The sequence below is a fragment of the Trachymyrmex septentrionalis genome, unplaced genomic scaffold (assembly GCF_001594115.1).
Source record: "Trachymyrmex septentrionalis isolate Tsep2-gDNA-1 unplaced genomic scaffold, Tsep1.0 scaffold131, whole genome shotgun sequence".
NCBI lineage: Eukaryota > Metazoa > Arthropoda > Insecta > Hymenoptera > Formicidae > Trachymyrmex > Trachymyrmex septentrionalis.
In genome coordinates, this window is record NW_017304450.1 from 1,863,209 (window position 1) to 1,882,201 (window position 18,993).

At 35.2% G+C, this 18,993-nt stretch overlaps 1 protein-coding gene across 9 annotated transcripts in view; it reads right to left on the bottom strand.

Annotated features, from left to right (window-relative positions):
- The window catches only part of LOC108757071 (transcription factor AP-2-epsilon), a 252,631-nt gene that overhangs the window by 4,959 nt on the left and 228,679 nt on the right, over positions 1–18,993 (bottom strand). For all 9 annotated transcript variants that reach the window (XM_018501385.1, XM_018501387.1, XM_018501386.1 and 6 more), the window contains 2 exons: positions 17,065–17,263; positions 9,468–9,586 (listed from right to left, as the gene is read on the bottom strand). In XM_018501385.1, coding sequence (XP_018356887.1) covers positions 9,468–9,586; positions 17,065–17,263 — 318 coding nt within the window. The remainder of the gene's footprint in view (positions 1–9,467; positions 9,587–17,064; positions 17,264–18,993) is intronic.

Genomic DNA, 18,993 nt, shown 5'->3' on the forward strand with positions numbered 1-18,993 from the left:
ACGTTGTTTTATTTTATGTGACGTAAATTATAGTTCATGCGGTCGCAAACCATCGTTATTTTAATAGACCGCGTCATTGATCCCACGTGTTTATGTCAGACTTGTCGTAATGCTTTGTGTAGTAAAGTTTTTACTGCGGTCATGACGAGAGAGTGAGAGAGAGAGAGAGAGAGAATCAATGCGTAGAATATATGCATTAAGTGAAACGAGATACTGCTAACGCAGCTATGAAAAGTATGTAAGTAGTTTGAAACTGCCGACGTTTTGCGTTGTTTAACGTTACACAATGTTGCATGTATAATAGTGCCATTCGCACTGATTTTACGTAATCCTATTATGCTCTCGCTCAATGTATTCAATAAGAATGGATATACATAACGAGGAATGATAAAAAAAAAGTAACATTTTTATTTTTTATCGAAACTACAATTGTTTGATATATGTAATCATTTAACTGTGGAACGATAAATGCACTTGGCGAATAAATAGAGTAGAGCATAGTTTATAATAATATTTACATATTTCATAATATTTGACATGTTTTTGTTAAACTATTATCGTAGATAACAAGATTCGCGTATCGAGGCGGGAAGCGTGATTGAAAATTTCTGATGGTTAGCCATTGGAAAGATGACTTTGTTGAAACTTTATCTTCATTTTGAATTAGACGGATTTATCTAAACTCAAAGGTGGAAAAACATATGTTTTTTTCTTTTTCTTTAATTTGTACAGCTTGAGTCGAGATACCAGATGAAGAAATTGTATTTAAAATAATTAAGAACATTTTTTTTTAAGAAAAAAATCTCTCTTAAAATTCCTTACATCTCGATCACTTTATCAACTCGAATTCGATAAAATAAAAAAGCCAAGAAAACTAGAAAGGAAACTATCCACCGAGCAAAGAAAAGACCTTTCACAAGTATCCCACGATGTGGAACGTCGAACGGATATAATATTATAGTTTCGTGCAATATTTATCTACGACATGGACACCACGTGTGTTCTCGCTGTCGCATTTTCTACGGAATTCTCGTATTAGGCGTGCAAAACCGACAGTAAGTTAACTATCGGCGATCTTATCGACATCGTTGGACGTGGTGCAAATTTCCACCCCCCCCCCTCGCCCCTCAACCTCTGCATGAGATGCAACAGGTCGTTTCGGGTACGCTTTAGTCTGCCATGGGCAACTCTTCCGCGCAGATTTGCATATCTCCCCCTATATCGTATCTCTCCTTCTTCTAATCTCTTTAAGTAAATTAGCGTGTCTGTCGGCGTTACTTTACCGATATGTGCGCTTTGCAAAACGTTCACGATTATGATCGCACATGCGAATATATGTCTTGCGTTTTATCGCAATGTATTTTCCTCCTTCGAGAGAATTTTCTCGGCGCGTTTATTTGGACAGTTTTTCCAATTTCATAATTTTCGTGTACATTAAGAAAGTGATTTCTTGTAAACTTAAAAGAAAAAAAAAATGAATATTCCGATTGACATCCGTTATGAACAAAAAGTTTAATTGAGCGATTTATAATATACCAAGCTACTTTGAGTAATAAAACGATATTACATATAGTATGTTATTCTAATATAGAATGTACTTTATAAGATTAAAAGATCATTAATATTTTGCTTGTCATTGCTGTAACTATATTAACAAATGTAATTTTGTTTTTTATCCTTCTATAATTGCTGTTCCAATCAGTCATTTAATTAGTTTAGATAATTTATTTCGAATTGAAGAGTTAGTCACTCACTCTCACGCCTCGACGGAAAGCACATATTTTAAGAACGTCGATGAATATTCAATTAAATGTATTGCTGAGGACGGCTAAAAAATGAGTCGAAACGGCTAATTATGTAATTATATCAATTGAACTGTGTATTATTAGTAGAATTTTTGTTTATACTATTGGTTCTTAATTGCTCCCATTTTATTCTAGTATTTAAATTTCAAGAGTCCCGACTTATTTCTTGTTTATATAATAAAGAAAAAGAATTGTTTTTGCTGTTGAAATAATATATTTATAATTATACGCAAATGCGAATTATTGCGTTTCATGTTTTATCAATTGTACTGTATTTCTTTGAGACATTCTTTTTACGCATTTCTTCAGAGAGCTGCCCATCCCAATTTAACGCGAAATATAATATTAATGATCTTTTAATTAATTTTTATAAATTTTATCCTATATTAAGAAAATAATCTTTGATTTGAAAGAAACTATCTGAAACTAGCATGAGATATCAGGCACCTACAAACAAAGTTTAATATACTTGGAGTAATCAAAACATACCGCTTTAGTAAAAAAATAAACTTTACAAAAAGATCTACTGGTTAAAAAGATTATTAATTGCTTGATTATTTTGCTGATCGACATAACAGAAATTAATCAATGCAAATCGTTTTATTATCGAAATAAAATATTACGGTGTATAGTGTTTTAATATTATTCGTTAATCCTACTCGATTCGACGACGTGACGCGAAGGAATGTCCGGCTTATCGAGTACGAGAGAATATGACTCAATAAAACGAAGGGACTGCGCAAACCGCACGCCGCAGATTACCGCTAAGGGAGCTCGCTCAGATGGGAGATCCAGATTAGTCGTGTGCGAGAGTAAACGAGAATGAGCGGGTAACGTGACTCGCGCGAATTATGAGATGAACGGTCGGCGCTGTTTGACGACTTCACCGTGTCGATCGCGAATCAATAGACAGTACGGACAGCCGGTCAAAAGCTGTGCAATTTACCCAATGGCGCAGCAAGAAGATTGGTCGGGAAAATGCGCTTAATTATATGGGCGAGTAATTATGAATTTTTGTTTCTCGCCAGCAGCACGTGCTGATGTACGGTCATGCACGGCATGTTCGAATCTGACTTTGTACGGATCTCCAGTTAAATTTTTATCAGCTTAATTCAGCGTATTGATATAATTCTAAAAGGAAAAAAATATCGCGTATGAAACTACTTGTTGAGCGAAAATTTTTGCCAGTTTTCTCTTTTCACATGCTGAACATCTTATATAAGATCTTATATTATTTCTTATTGCAAATTTAAAGCGAGAAAGTGCAAGAAGTTAGACATTAGATTGTAGGGGAATTACTGTTCGTATGTATTAGAAATAAATGTTAGGAAGAAATATATAGTGATCGTGCTCGGGATGTTAAGAAGAAATATACTGACGTAACCAGGTTTCTCTAGTTTTGTTTGTAAATATTCTTCCATAACGAGTCTCATCGGACGATCGTTTCGAATCGGCCGAGCAATACTCGTAGAAATTTGCTTGCCGTTCCAAAGGAAGGCCGGTATGATAGAACAGCCTTATTCGTCTCTGAACTTTGTTACAAGGATAACCAATATGATGCGCTCCATCTCGGCCTTCGACCGCAAATCACGTTCCATTATACGTCCTGATAATCGAACCTGCGAGAAAGATTTCGGGAATTCTCTTCCGCGTACCGAGATCGTCGTGTTCCGATATACCCCTTGCGGTTTCTCATACCGGTTAAAACTTCGCAACAAGTCGGCTGCGGTTGACGTATACTGTGTAGAATACGCGTTCCTCGATTCCCGTGCACGTTATTCTGATGTAACCCCGAATTACACGCTGCCCTAACCGTTCTAAAATTTTTAAGTCACGATGTATAAAACGTAACTGTACACTTACAAACACAAAATCAAACCAAACTATTAGATATGAAATTAAGTGAGCATGTTGGCCGAATCAAATCTGAGTATTTAAGTATCTTAACGGTAATTTTATATGTAAATAATCTTAATGGTGATCACACACACACACACACACACACACACAAACAAAACAAAACGCACACAAATATGAGATTTGTCCTTCCTCTAATAACGATTTGCTAAATTAATTTTATTATCTATAATAAATAAAATATCGGAAATAAATCTAAAAGCAACTTGATGTATTTTAATCTAGGAAAGGCCTCGTTTTTTTACATAGACGTAGTAGAAGTTTGAAATTGCTTCCTTAGGTTTATCTGTTTAGTTTTACTGTCGAATTTTTATGTGAAGTGTGCCATTACTTTTCAGATATTCCATCTGGAGCCGCAATAAACGGTCTCGTCTCACATATTCTATTTTTATAGTCTTTAGAGACTCGTGTATATCTTTTGAGCATAAGAGTGACACACATTGTGTCACTGTATGACGATTGGGCGCGAATTTACGTATGAATTACACAGCCATAAGCGAAAGATATACGTAAGCACATAAGTGTACGCATACCTACGTATCTCTCTCATACGTCGCGCATAAATTCCCACACTTTCGTCGTACTCTGTAAGCATCTTTTTATGACGTTCACCAAAGGTTGAAGTTCCGCTGTTGTTCTTATTAAACAAATCGTTGTGTAACAATCGTTAGTATTATAAAAGAAACATTTATTTATTTTGATATATATCATTTTTTGCACGTGCTTTGACAGTTTTCTCGCTTTACTCTAAGTATGTGCGAATATATAATTAGAATAATACAAAAAATTGTAAGACATATATATTCAATCATCTTTTTCTCAGTGATCGGCAAATTAAAACAGGAATCGATATTACAACAGTGATTTGCAAATAGGGAATTGACGTAAGCAGAACGAGAAATAAGGAAAATATATTCATCAATGGAAAAAAAAAAACCATTGTAACGTTGTACTGACCTGTTTCATTATAGGTGAATATATATATTTCTTGATTTATTAACTGTGATTTATTGGTTCACTGTATATCGGCCAGAGTTAATTCTTTTTCTTATCTATTAAGTGATTGTCACTTCGCGCGATATAAATGAGAATATTAAAAGAAACGAATAACGAATATTAATCCTTACGAATAAAAACGATGAAATATTAATGTGACTATTTATCGCGATAATATAATATAACTTGGTGTTTAGTTAAATTAAAAAAAAAAACACGTGTTTTTTTTTTTTTTCAATTCAATTTAAGATTAGATCTTCAATGTAAATTGTACAGTGTAAAATGTATGTAATGATGTAACCAAAAAAGCAACTATTTTTCTTTTTTATTGATTACAAAAATAATGTGAATTTATTTATTATAAAATCGACGCGATTGGATTAATTTATTTGTACAACTAGTTAGGCTTTTCGTCATTCTTCTCTTCCTACTTATATATAGTAAAAATCATGAATTAGAGTTTTTAAATGCTATCTGTAAGAATTATCGTCGTATTATTCACAGAAGATTGCATTGATCTGACATAAACCTAAAACGCGAAACTCGCATTGAGTTTATGTACCGCACGTACAGAAAAAGAATATCACGAGCATTGTCATTAGTTCATCACTACTATTTACTACGTCTTCCCTATCATTAAAGTACGATAAAGGCTCAAGTAGCAATTAAGAAACGGGATCGCCGCAAAGCTGTCGCAAATCTATATGTTTACGGATACATTATACGCGATTTTTGATCGCTTAATGGCAGCGATTGTCCTAATCTCATGGCAGGAGCGATCTGTATGCAAATGGTAATTATACGCGTATTTGAGCTTCTTCCCAGGCGCGGTTAGCTGAACAGGAAAGATGAGATTAAACGAGTCACATCGGTGAGCGCGATAAATGAGCTTTTTCTTTTTATTCTTTTTGCTTCTTTCATAGCGGGGATGCTCGTACAGAGATGGGAGTTCAAAGAAGCCTTAGTTAGTTTTGCCTTGTCAAAGCTGTTATTAAGTTGCAAACCGCGAGATTTACACGCTTTGATATCACGAAATCGTGTACCGGTAATGTTCAGTTTGTTTGACAATTAATGATATAAATCGACAGGTCGGCTTGCGCAGAATTTACGATACCGTGCAGCAAACAATGCAACGATTTACAGCAATACAGCTGCCGGCACGGTAGAGTTGTAGCGAAAGGGCGATTTATTATCTTGAATTTTTACGTCGCAAAATGTTAATCGACGCACTGTATTGAGTTTTATATTTGCTCGAGATTTAGACGCGCTTTCTTTATCCGGAAAATAAATGTCAGATTGGCACAAGCTTGAAAGTTTGGATGTTGTGTTAAGTGCCAAGTATATTTTTATCTAAAGTAGATGTCTATTGTATTTTTATTTTTTATTTCTTCATTTTTGCTTTTTGCATCTTATACGTTGTAATCATATCGTAATGTAACAACCGTATTGCCCTTTTTTTTGTAATAATATTTTTTTACATTTTAAGGGAATGTAGTTTCGGAGCGTCTAATAAGTGACACAACTCTGATTTTGATTCTAATACATTTTTTTTTTTTTATTCGAGACATTTCATTCGTTGCGTTCTGGTAAAATGCCGGATCTCAAATCTCCGTGGGTTCCTCGGTCGAGAAAGCGTTACAGTGCGTGTCGCCGCCGAGCGTGGCCGTCGCGTCGCCTCGGAAAGAAAAGCACGGTCGATGTTTTATGGAAGCCCCGCCGACCATAAATTATAATCAACGTCCGTGCCAACACTCTAACAAACTTCCAGGCGCGTCATTAGGACGCTGCTGCGGCGGAGGTGCAGGAAGGCAATTGTACGCGCGTACGCATTTGTTGCGCGCTCGTTATTAAGCGCTCTCTCGCGCAAATGGGATATCCCGTAGGAGTCTCTCCCTCTCCATCCTTCTCTTTCTCTCTCTGATTAGCCTCGCGCAATGTCCTGTATCCGGTGCAAAAAAAGCTCGCACTCGTTGTTACTGTCATAATGCGGAAGAACGAGCGCGATGTCTCTAAAGTCGAGTTTAGGTACGTGGCTCATCTTTGATGAGCGTCCGGGGGAATTATTCAGAAATGAAAGCGTAGTGAATTAGATTGATCAGAAAAAGCAAGAATGAGGGAAGTGCAACTTCTAGTTTCGTCTGCGTAATTAACTGTTAAAAATAAAATGATAGTCAACTTTTTTGTAATTACTCAAATTTATAATGGCGTATTTCCCGAGATCTTCTATGACTTTTGTTCAATATATAAATAATTAAATGATTAATTTACTTTCTCTCCTTTTATCCTTTCTTTTATATATATATATATATATATATATATATATATATATATATATGCAATATAATTAAATAAATAAATCATCGGCAGTTTTAGTGTTAATTATCATAATTGAAAGCTGTATGTGATTATAAAGACAACATAGAATTTGTTCTTTTAATAAAATAAATATAAAAGAATTCATATTTAACACAGACGGAAATAAAATCTTTTTCAAATTAAACACTCGCGTTAAACGTGAGGTACAGATGGTAGATTCTTAATGCTTATCTTCTTGCAGCACACTTTGTTTGCCGGTTGTTCTACCTTGCGAGGCTTAGGCACTAGTATGTCTAAACAAAAATCCATTCAGCTGCTTAAATGACTCATTCAAGACGATCATCAAGCGTAGACCGTGTAAATTCGCCTTGATGCGCGTGCTATTCCAAAGAGATGATTTCATCACTGTGCCCTACGAGACAAGTGGGCGTCGCAAGGAATGTAATTCTTCGGAGTCACGGCGAAGGAGGGAGGTGTAAAGACGCGAAGAGGTAACCTTCTACAAATTACAACGGCAATAAATCGAAGAACGTTACATTTAAGAGTGTTAAATCGTTGGGAAAATGCGTGATTACGCGATTAATCGTTAATGCATTGGCCGCTTGTCATCGACAAGCCCGATTAATAAGAATCCCTCGGGAAGTTTACACTATAAACATTTTATATAAACCAATCGAGGTAGATAAATTAAATGTGATTTCTATTCAAGCGTGCCATGGGAAAACACGTTAATATAGCTCTTTTTATTAAATGTTTTTCATTGAGATGTTTTACTAAAATACAAAAAAAAAAATGCATGCAGACGATTTTTTAATAAGTTGAAAATAATATAAAAAATTATTGAAAAACATTTAAATTTATTAATTCGACAAAATATTTTCATTTAGATCAAAATTATAATTGTGTATGAGAGAAATTTAACATAAAATTAATAAATTAATAAATCTAATTGAGTTGATAATAAATATTAATTTAACATTAAGAGAGAGAGAGAGAGAGAGAGAGAGAGAGAGAGAGAAACTTTTTTTTACATTTAAAATATAAATGTTCAATAAAATCTCATTTCTTTATTATGTGAAAAGAGAAATTCACATTACTGCGGCTTTCTAATTCTCTGTTATTGAAAATTAAATAACGCTCTTTCATCTTTTGTTGCAAAAAAATTTTAATTTATCAAGAAAAACAATGCAGTTATTATATAAATAAAGGATACGTTTAATTTTTTCTGTACAATATAGCAAGAAAAATAGTAATTGATAAAATAATGTTATGCTATGTTGAACGCTTCCAACGTTCTTTTTTCAAAAATATCATTGATATCGTGTGCCTTCCAACAAGCAACACAATGACACAATGGATCATTACATCCTTGTTGTTTGCCAATGTTAAACAAAGATGACATCACTGTGTCGCTTGTTGGAAGGTACACATCATCAGCTTATCATTACGCGGATATTAATGCACAGCGGAATGTAAAAGTTCCGTGTAAATAGTGCGACCGCATTACGGAACTGAAATACCGTGCAGGGAAAGCTTCCCGTTTGGTTATATGTTTGTCGTTTGTACCGGATACGATCAATGTTGCTAATGAAGAAAACGATTACCGGTGAAGAAAAAGGACACATCCACCATTACCGTGTAGGAAAAAGATTTTACGTTTGCGTTATTTCACAGAGGAGATGATTTCATCGCGCGCTTTATGGTACAAACGTATGTCATACCCGCTCCAAGATGTAATAGAGTTTATGAAGATATTGTGCAGTTCAAGTAACCTTAATACTGCTTTGTCCGACAAATGTCTGTCAACTTGCTTAATATATAGACAATAAAAACTAATTTGCATCGGTCATTATTTTAAACACTATATACAAGCTGTTCTGAAAATGTGTGCTTTCTTTTAGGTGCAACAATTCGTATTAAATGAAATTTTTCTTTAACCAGAATCTTGTTAGACATCGTTCTTCTCATAACTTATCTATATTAAGTTCTTTAAACTCTGAATAAATGTACCGTCGAACTAAAGTCAAGTTGAAATTAACTGAAAGTTTAGATATATTAGTCTATTCTCAAGAATAAGCATTCTAATTTTATGATTTCAAACGATAGAATATTCGTTCTGATCACACATTCTGATCTCAGTGAAAGCGATAATTTATACACAAAATTCATATGTAAAGTAACGTTGAAAGCTTGAAAATCAGGAATAGAAACGATCATGTATAATGTATGTGGCAATACGCGATAGACCCGTGATCATGTTTGCTTAACAAAGTCATAAATCATAGCAATATATTAATATTTAATTATTACGAGACTATCAAGTCTGTGATACACATGTCAGAGATTTATTGGTTTCTAACATTATATGCTATTTTTCTCATAAATCGTTTAACTATAGTAAATGAGACTTTTGGAAGAAATGAGAGCACTCACCTTCCACTAAAGAAGTTAAGAGCGTGACGTTGGCGGCCTTCCTTCTACCGGCTGGTAGATTCAAACCAATTTTTTCCAGTTTTTCCCTAAGCAGACGCCCGCCATTTTTGGATTTTGCCCTGCAAAATGCAAAATATATTTTTATATGAAGCTCTTCGTACAACTTTTTTAACATCATTTAAATAACACAATATGTGTCGCTTCATCAATAAAAAATTTGTGGTATTATATAATTTAACGCTATTTTTATGACATTATTTAATTCATGGCATTATTTATGTCATCGTGTAAATATTTGGATTCTCATATTTTATGTTATATATATATATATATATATTCTTTTCAAATATTTTTACAACAATTTCTTTGATATCTTCCTATTTCCTAAAGAAGAATGATTACATATATTAAATCTACATTTTATATAATCACATAAACATTTAATACAAATCGCTAAACTCGGTCAGAGGACTTAAAATTTTCATGTAGTGATGTTACAGCCTAAAATTACTAGATTACACCACCGCGATTATTTCGTTTGATTTATTTAATTTATTCCCGTGCAAAATTTACGTACGCTACAGAACAAGAGATTCATTGTGGTTCATCATAATATTTATTGATCAATTATTTTTCTCTACCGTTCGCTAAATACTTGTTCGGACATCTGCGAACGCCCACATCTCGGCCCGTTCCGCTGCGTGAGAATTTCGAAACGGAACTTTTCCATTAATCATTTCGCCGTGATCTCTGAAAAGATGAAATCGAGGTGTGCGAGAGGGATAGCGGCAACGAGAGGGAAATACGGTTGGATTAGCATAATCCGCGGGCTACGTGTGTCATCGGTGATTGAGCAAACTCGAAGATGCCCTCGTACCTCGTTCATGCACGTGCGTTTTGTGGAATAGGATCGGGCTTGAAAGAAAGGAGCACTGTGTTCTTCGCGTAGAGTGAGCTATTCAAGATACAGTCATCAGTGAGCACATCAGGCGTGAATAGAACTTTTATCGACACTTCTATTCTGCCCTCCTCCGACACGTGTATCTGGGTTAATTATTAAACGACGCCCCTTGTGCGAGATCGTAAAGACGAAGCGTTTATGTTTCACGATTGATTAAAGTTAAGACTTCTTCGCTGTAATCGTGATTTCGGTCAATTAGATGCGCCGTTTATTTGTTGCCTCTGAAAGTGCGTTTAATGATAACGCGACATTAAGACTAAAATCGCAATTTAAATACTAATTGTAAATGGGAAGTATTAGCAAATATCTGTGTTAAATACCTTTCGAAATAAATAGCTTCATTAGCTAAATAAATGGTTCTTTATTACAGATATAAGGACAATGTGTATGTCCTTTCAGTGTTGAATAACGCAAGCAGTTTAACTAATATCATATCAGATAAATGCAGATTTTTATATAAACTTTATATAAAAAATAAACAACATGTTAATTATACGCTTTTATATAAAACATTTAATCATCCTCTTTGATTTTACGCTAAATTATGTATTGGATACGTCTTGCGTGTTCTTTCAGACCAAGTCTATCGAGACATCATCAAAAATTGCGTTTTAATCTTTTTACAACAGGACAGTGACTTCGTGTCGTTAATCCACCGACGAAGTAAGAAGCTGCGAAGTAAATTTTTTTCGTGGAACACCAACGGGAACGCGATAGTAGCAGAGACTTCTTTCTTAACACACCCTGTCCATCCATCATCTTGGCCTGTTATAACGGTAACGCGTATCGCCTACCTTTGTTAAATTCGGCTGCCCGGTTCGCCCGGTAATCTTTCGCCTTGCTTGGTAATTAATACGTTTTACCGCTATGGGTTTTTAATATCGGCTCCTCCGAATTTACGTTTTGCGAACGTTCTGTTTATTTTATTTTTTCTGAATCGCACTGTCCCGCATTACTTGATATTATACTCATTTTCAGAATAGAATCGAAGAGAAAGCGATTAATTATCTCTAGCTTAATTATCTCGATGATCAAGAGCACGTTTTCATTTATACTAAATATTGAGAACTTTTATCTTAAAGATATGTGTACACACGTATCTTTAAGATATTTTAGCATTCTTATCTTAAATATGTTGCGAAAATATACACATATAAATCACCACACTTATGTTCTTTTATTTATTAAAGGTAGATAAAGCTTTATAATATATTGGCTGCATTCAGTAAAGAAAACTAATCAGTTAGTACTTACAATTAGCGATTCTTTAATATGATTGATTTCTATACTTAGATTCAGCCAAGAATTAAAGACGAGAATCAATCATATTAAAGAATCATTAAGCGTTAACCGATTAGTTTTCTCTGCTGAACGCAGCCATGTAAACATTTTTTCTAATAATTTTCAAGAATTTGATTAGCTTAGATTGTACTACTAATGAATGATCGTTTCGTGTTTTGTATAATTCTTCCTCTTAATTTATACTGTCATGTTAAAATCAAAAACTCCAGATCTGATATTAAGTTGACAGAGCTGCTAAAACATACGCTCTCGTTTAGATTTTTCGTTCACCGTAGATCCGCACGATAAGCCTAATCAAACTATTACCGATATAGATTCTAAAACTGGTTTCGAGCAACGCGATAATCATCATTGATTATACTCGTTGATTCGAAACGCAGGCCGAGTTAACATATCCCGATGTATGTCAGAAGAATTTTGACAAATGTAATTGATCGCGGAAACGGTCGGTCCGACCGGATCGAATTCTCGATACTTAACGGCCGTCACCGTCGTTTCTCGGTACGTGACGAAAACGATGCTGCGATTCATTACCGGAGACTTGTCCCGAGAAGAATCCTCGTTCCTCTCACAATCTCAGACGTATCGCTCTCTTCTGTGTAAGGGGCTCCGCGGAATTTGCAACCCTCAGTGTCGATTCCACCGATAGGAAGATCCTGAATAGTGGATCCCTTACTTCCCCTGATTGCTTGAGACATCCTCGAACGCTTGGCATCGTTAATCGTCTACAGACGCGCCATGCGAGATTAGAAAACCGAAGGACTGTATGATCAAGGCTCATTCAAAATGCTCCTCCGCATCGTTCGCGAGAATGAGGGGGAATTATGATTAGCAACTATAAAATATAGCGCATGTATTTCGAGTGAAATGTTTATAAAATTAAAATATTTAAGGAAAATATTTTCAATACCTTCTCTCGTTATGATATTAAAAAATTTCTTTTTACGATATATTTATTTTAATAATGTTATTATTATTATTGACCGTTATTAATTTTCTAGAAATCTAATATAAATTAATAACAGAATAAATGTAGCTTATATATTATATGCTTTCTAAGGTTTTGAAAGAATGAATAATAAAAATTTATATTAATAACTGATATTAACATTCATAATTTACATTAATGATAGTATAGATAAATTACTATTAATGTTAATGCTAAAATATTAATGATATAAATATTATAAATCACATTTCTAGATTTTTCTCTTTATCTTTCATAAAAATCAAATAACTACAATTAAACAAATTATTTATTAACACTATAATACTTTATAATTATAATCACACTAAGAGAAGTAGCATAATGAATAGAATCTTCCTAATAGTTCAAAAAACTGTTTTGAATTTAGTTTTTATCGACATCATCTACTCGATCAAAGAAGTAATGTCAGAATATAGCTCGCGCAAATAAATTAGATCGATAAGTTGATTGATCGATGAGCGCTTTATTTCGAACGGATTATTTCTAACAGATTTAATGAGAATCGTTGCGTTGAGAGAATAATATGCGATAGATTCTTATATTATTTTTTGCAATAAATATGAAACTTAATAACAGTATTATTATGACTGTGGCTTATATAATAATCAATGTGCGCATAATCTCTTCCAATCTGAATATATCGTAACAATACAGAAATATAGAGGAATAAATAGATCAATAAAATTTCTATCCTACGGCGGAAGTCAGCCTTGTTCTCCAGCCTGATGACTTTGCGTGTGATTTTCAGACTCCAAGCAGATGGTAACCTATCATCGAAGCCTGTCGGAATCCGACAGCAATTTATGGAGCAGGTGAGGGTTTTGTTAATCCCAAATAAATTTAAGATTGGATAGAACGCCCAATAGGCTATTTTCGCATCGAAGTTTGAAGATTGCAACATCTCAGAACATCGACATGGAAAAAATGTACACAGAGGACGTGCAATTTTTTTATACAATGATTCGCAAAAAATATTTGAGCGATAAAATAAACTGAGTATAACGCTATTCTTTCCACTTTCGAGACTCCATATGTTTTGATATCATCGATTCAAATATAATATTATTTTAACAAGTTTTTTCTTGCCATTTGTCTTGTAATTTGTATTTATCCACCTTTATTTTGTGCTTATCCTGCCTCTTAAAGAAACCAATTGACAATACTATTGTCAGCTCGTTAATCCCGTTAATAAATTTTATAGTCTCAAGTTTACTAGTAGACAATAGAACTCTATATTAATAAAAGCAAAAGTCATGTTAGATTTAATAACCATATTTTAAAGAATTACTAAACGCTTATTCATTATTATAACCTATTTGAGTTATTTTTAATCATTTCTATACGTCGCCACTGCTCCTATTCAATATATCGTTAATTTGACTAAAATAATAGAGTTAAACAATTTAGTCCAATAAAGGTATTGAATTAAACTTAAATTTATTATTTACCAAATTCATTTTACTCTGAAACTAACTACAGAAATGAATTGACTTACATTTTGTCATACATAGAAGTTAAAAATAACAAAATGTTACTTAACTCTAAGAATTGGTTTACTATTGCTCCTTTGATATCTAAAAGTGTTGGACGATGGACCAATTAGGTCCAAGATCAAAATAGTCACTAGAAGAACGCGATAGGAAAACAGCCAGTAGAAAGACGCGGTTGTCGGTATTAAAAAAAAAACAACAAAAAACGTATTAGTTCCATTAATACAGAGCTTCAGTAGAAGTAGACGATAATTCCCAGTAATTAGTATCAGGACGTTGGTTCACACAGTTGGAGAACAAATCTCGCGCGTACGCTTCAAAAAGGCAAAAATAAATGGAGCGCATTGAGAATACACGCGTCGTGCGAAATAGAGCTCAAGGCGATCGAAAATCAGTCAAAGTGAAAAGAAAAACGGTAGGCACGGATCTCCACGACAAAAGCGTTGGCGCACGTGCATGCGTCCACGGTACAACGTAATCGATCTTCGCGAAATGATCTCTCGCAGCGTATTGCGATGATCCTGAACCCTCGTGGACGCGAGTCGCCGACTGAAACCGTGAACAAGATGGAAGAGACAAAAGGGACTAGTACGGAGCAAAGAGAAAGAGAGAGAGAGAGAGAGAGAGAGAGAATCTATGGCAAGTCTCGACCCAACGTGCGTGTAATTATCGGCCAGATCGCTATGCGAACAGATGAATTATAACGTCGCGGCCGGTGCGAGATGCCGCTTTCGCCTCGAGGCGCACTCGCTCGCTCGCGCACCGAGGAATTGACACTCGCAGCCGCGCGAGTTATTAATGTCTCATTTGCATCGGCAATATAGATCGGTCCGCTTTGCGACAAGAAAGATTTGCCACGCTCCGTTACTCCGATCGCGGAACGGGTCCGCGCGATGAAAACGCACGCGTCGAGCGATATTTCTTTCATTGCGAAAAGTGCGCGTTTTTCTTCAGATTATTGACCTAACGAAGTTTCGTGTCAGTAACAATTCCACATTACACATCTGAAAATATGCATCTGAAAAAAATGCGCATCCTTCGCGACAATTATTCGTAATCTTTTTTTCTTTTTTTTTTTTTTAAAGACTTCTCTTATCGTCCTCAAGAGGTTCGTTCATTTTATTATTATATGTTAATAAATATACATTATTCTAGTATTGCGCCTAATTAACTACACCTAGTTCTCATCTACCTTGTAGACTTTGAACTGTTTTTGAATTTCAAGCGTCTATTAATTTTTTTAATTCTTAACATTCTAATTATATTTCATATAAATTAATTATATAGGATTATTTAGAATATTATCAAAAATATTCCCAGTCAACATCAACTGAAAGTAGCATAACATCAACGTTATAGTTTCACACAATAACTGTTACGTGACACATTATGTGTTATTATACCGATATTATTGAGTCACGTGAGTGTGAAATTATAACATCGATGTTACGCCACTTTTGGTTGGTGTCAACTGGATTATTGTTATCATTTTACTGAATATATATTTAACATTTAATAAATCAAGATGTTATATTTTGTTTGAGTTTTCTGCGAGTTCGCTTGCGATATTTTGAATTTTCTTCTGGAGTAATCGCAGAAAATAAGTAATGGAGCAAGCCGCGCGTGATTTCGCAATGCTTCAACGGTAATTTCGCAATGCCTATTGCGAAAGGAGGATTCAGCGTGAAAAGTCGTACGGAGTGCGTGGAAGTACAATATATCTGACCGCTTGCAGGGCAATTTATCCACGCCTTTGGTGATAAAGCATTGCGCAATGAGCGGTGCTCTAGCACCGGATAAAACGGTGAATCAGATAAAGGCGGGGTGCTCTTCCATGGAGGAGCGTCTATAAATCAGGTGAATGTCTGTGCCCCGGTTGGGCATGAGGGGCCAGATGAACTGAACGGCGCGGGTTTATTAATTAGTCCCCGCGGATAAAGCCGTGTAACAACGCGCGCCTTACGATCTTTTACGCGCACGCATTGTCCCGATCGCGCGCCGCGTCAGTTATACCGATTGCCTCGGTACGGCGCGACCGGAAATGTCGGCGGTAATGTGCAACGCCGTGTGTTTCGTATTTCATTTCTTACCGCAGCCGCAAGCTGCACTTGTTATCTCGCGTCGTCCCCGCGCGCGACGGAATATTCATGGGGAATCGCGATCGAGCCCCGTTTTCATTCCGCGCGCATACGATTGGCTTAGTAGAGCCTGCAAGCGAATGCACGAGAGATTCGTATCAATGCAGATTAGATGCTTTTCGTGTTTTTTTTTTTTTTTCCTTTTTTTTCCTTTCAGTTTTCCCATATACTCCACAAATTCGTTTGATACGTCACAGTGACGTGGAATTTCCCTTTCTGAACACTTTAATTTGAAAACATTTAAATTTTAGCGTTTTTCTTTTTCTTTTTTTTTTTTTAATAATTTTTATGATTCTCAAGTCAACTCCTTCAGAAAACGGTACACGTCGAGTATCTTCGCTCTCTTCGTATCGTGAAAGCTGCGCTGATTCTCATGTCAACGACATTTAATTCCTCGCGTGTAACACCAAATTATCCTAACGGTTTACTCGGCGAGAGCCTGGTGGTCCGAATGATTAAAAACTTGCGTGATTAAAAACGGATGAATGAACCGCTCTTTCTCCGTTTTTCTTTGTCGAAAGAATTGTTCTGAGAACTCCGCTAGGGAGAAAAGAGAGGGGGGGGGGGGGAGGAAGAGAATTATTGCATCTGCAAAAATCGACGAATCTCTTGTCGACTTATCGTGACGGAGAAACACGACAGGAAAACGTGAGTCGATATATTTATTTCTGCGTGCGAGATCCATTTGAGTGCAACGACTTTTAAATCAGTCTCTTACCTTCGTAACACGCCACCGAGAAGACTCGCGTTCAAGCATTCCGGTGGCGACAGTCGTCTTTGTACCTCCGCTACCGTAACTTTGTACTTGCTGGTGCTGCTTAGTAACGATAATCGTCCTGGAACCGAACAGAATACGTCCGATGGTTGCGCGTTTCCGGTCAACATAGCCTTCTCGCTCCTGTCCGATGGTTTCATATCTGCAAAATTAAAAATGCGACCGTTAGAGTGGTCTTAAGTCTTTAGAGAAATCTCAAGGCTTACACACTGAGGCCCCTATTCTGTAACGCTTAATAGGTTTTATACACAGCTGCTAAAAAAGCTGCGCAACAATATAATGATATCGTTACTATCGTTAAGAGTTACAGAATAGGGACCTAAGGTTTATTTGGCATATATCTATTTTAGAAATATAAAGTAAACCGCGTTCGTAGAAAATGAAGAAATAAAAATGAAATAACATAATTAATCACGATGAAAAAAACTCCCAAAATTTAAAAAATAATAACAACAGCACACATGGGCGCTAGAAATCAACGCAAAAAAAAACGATATATATTTTAAGTAATTTAATTTTGACAATTAAGATAAAATAAGGAACTGTCTGCACAAACAAGAGCGATATAATTGAAATCTGAAAACGTCAATAAATCAGCAGATGAAATATGTATAAAATATTTAATTCTATTAATATAAGAATATCAAGATGAGGACATCCATTTAGTATTATTTCATTTTAGGAATACTACAAAATAGACTATCTAGGTAAATAAAGAAATAAATGAATTAAGAGAAATAATCTTATTTTCGATTAAAGGATCTTAATAGTGTTTAATAATATTCACATATGCAAATTTTTGCAATATATTTTTTTCGATTTTATAAACGGTGTGCTGATTTGATTCGTCGAACTTGTTACGCAATCGTAAATCGAAACTGAAATATTGGTATCTCAAATTAGATTGATCATTAATTTTAATGATGATGATGATAAGCATCTTAAAAACCAGTAAAAAAACTAGAAATCAAAGTAAAATAAAATAAGGAGCTATCTATAAATAAAAGTAACACGTTAATAAAATCCTATAATATCAATAAAACAGCAGATATGAAATATTTAATAGATATAACTGCCCAAAAAAGAATGGATATAGTTGCTGAAGGAAGATAAAATATCATTAAGCTACTCTTCTCGTGTATCACTTAATTATGTTATTTAACAGATCTTTGGTATAGGTATTCTAATCGAGTGTGTCATGTTCGACATATTGCGTGCGAATGAATCGCAAGGTCCCTAGAATATCTCGGCAAGTGAATGAGTACCTGGCATTACTCATGATTAATACACATCGATAAATCTTCAATTTGCACACCCGATCCGACTGTTCCGGATTCCTCCCGTTACGTTATCGATAAGCAATCGGTGTAATGGTCGCGACTTAGTAGCTCTAATAAGCCGGGAAAGATTTCCAGGAATTATCGGGCTAGTCCAACTTTTTAAATCTAAAGATCGTCTAAACGAGTTTTATTAATCGAGTTCGCTATACTCTAGAAATGAGGAATGAATTCCAATTAGACGATCGGTATCGCGTATATCTCGCGATCTTTTTCATGATTTACTCTGATTTTCGCCATTTTCATTCTCGTCGACAGAACGATAATAATCAGTTTCTTCGTCCATCCAGCGACGGAATGCAATAATCCAGTTAAGACTGCCGTATAGTCCATTCTCGTAGGTCAAAGTGAGAGATTCGCGACTCGGTGAAGCAAGAAATACCAGAACCAAGGATCCCGATCCGAAATTATGTTATACAGTTTTCCTCCTCTCCTCTCTCTCTCTCTCTCTCTCTCTCTCTCTCTCTCTGTATGTATTTATGTACAGTTGTGTGTATATATACTTGTATTTGCATGCGTAACCGTGATCAGGGCA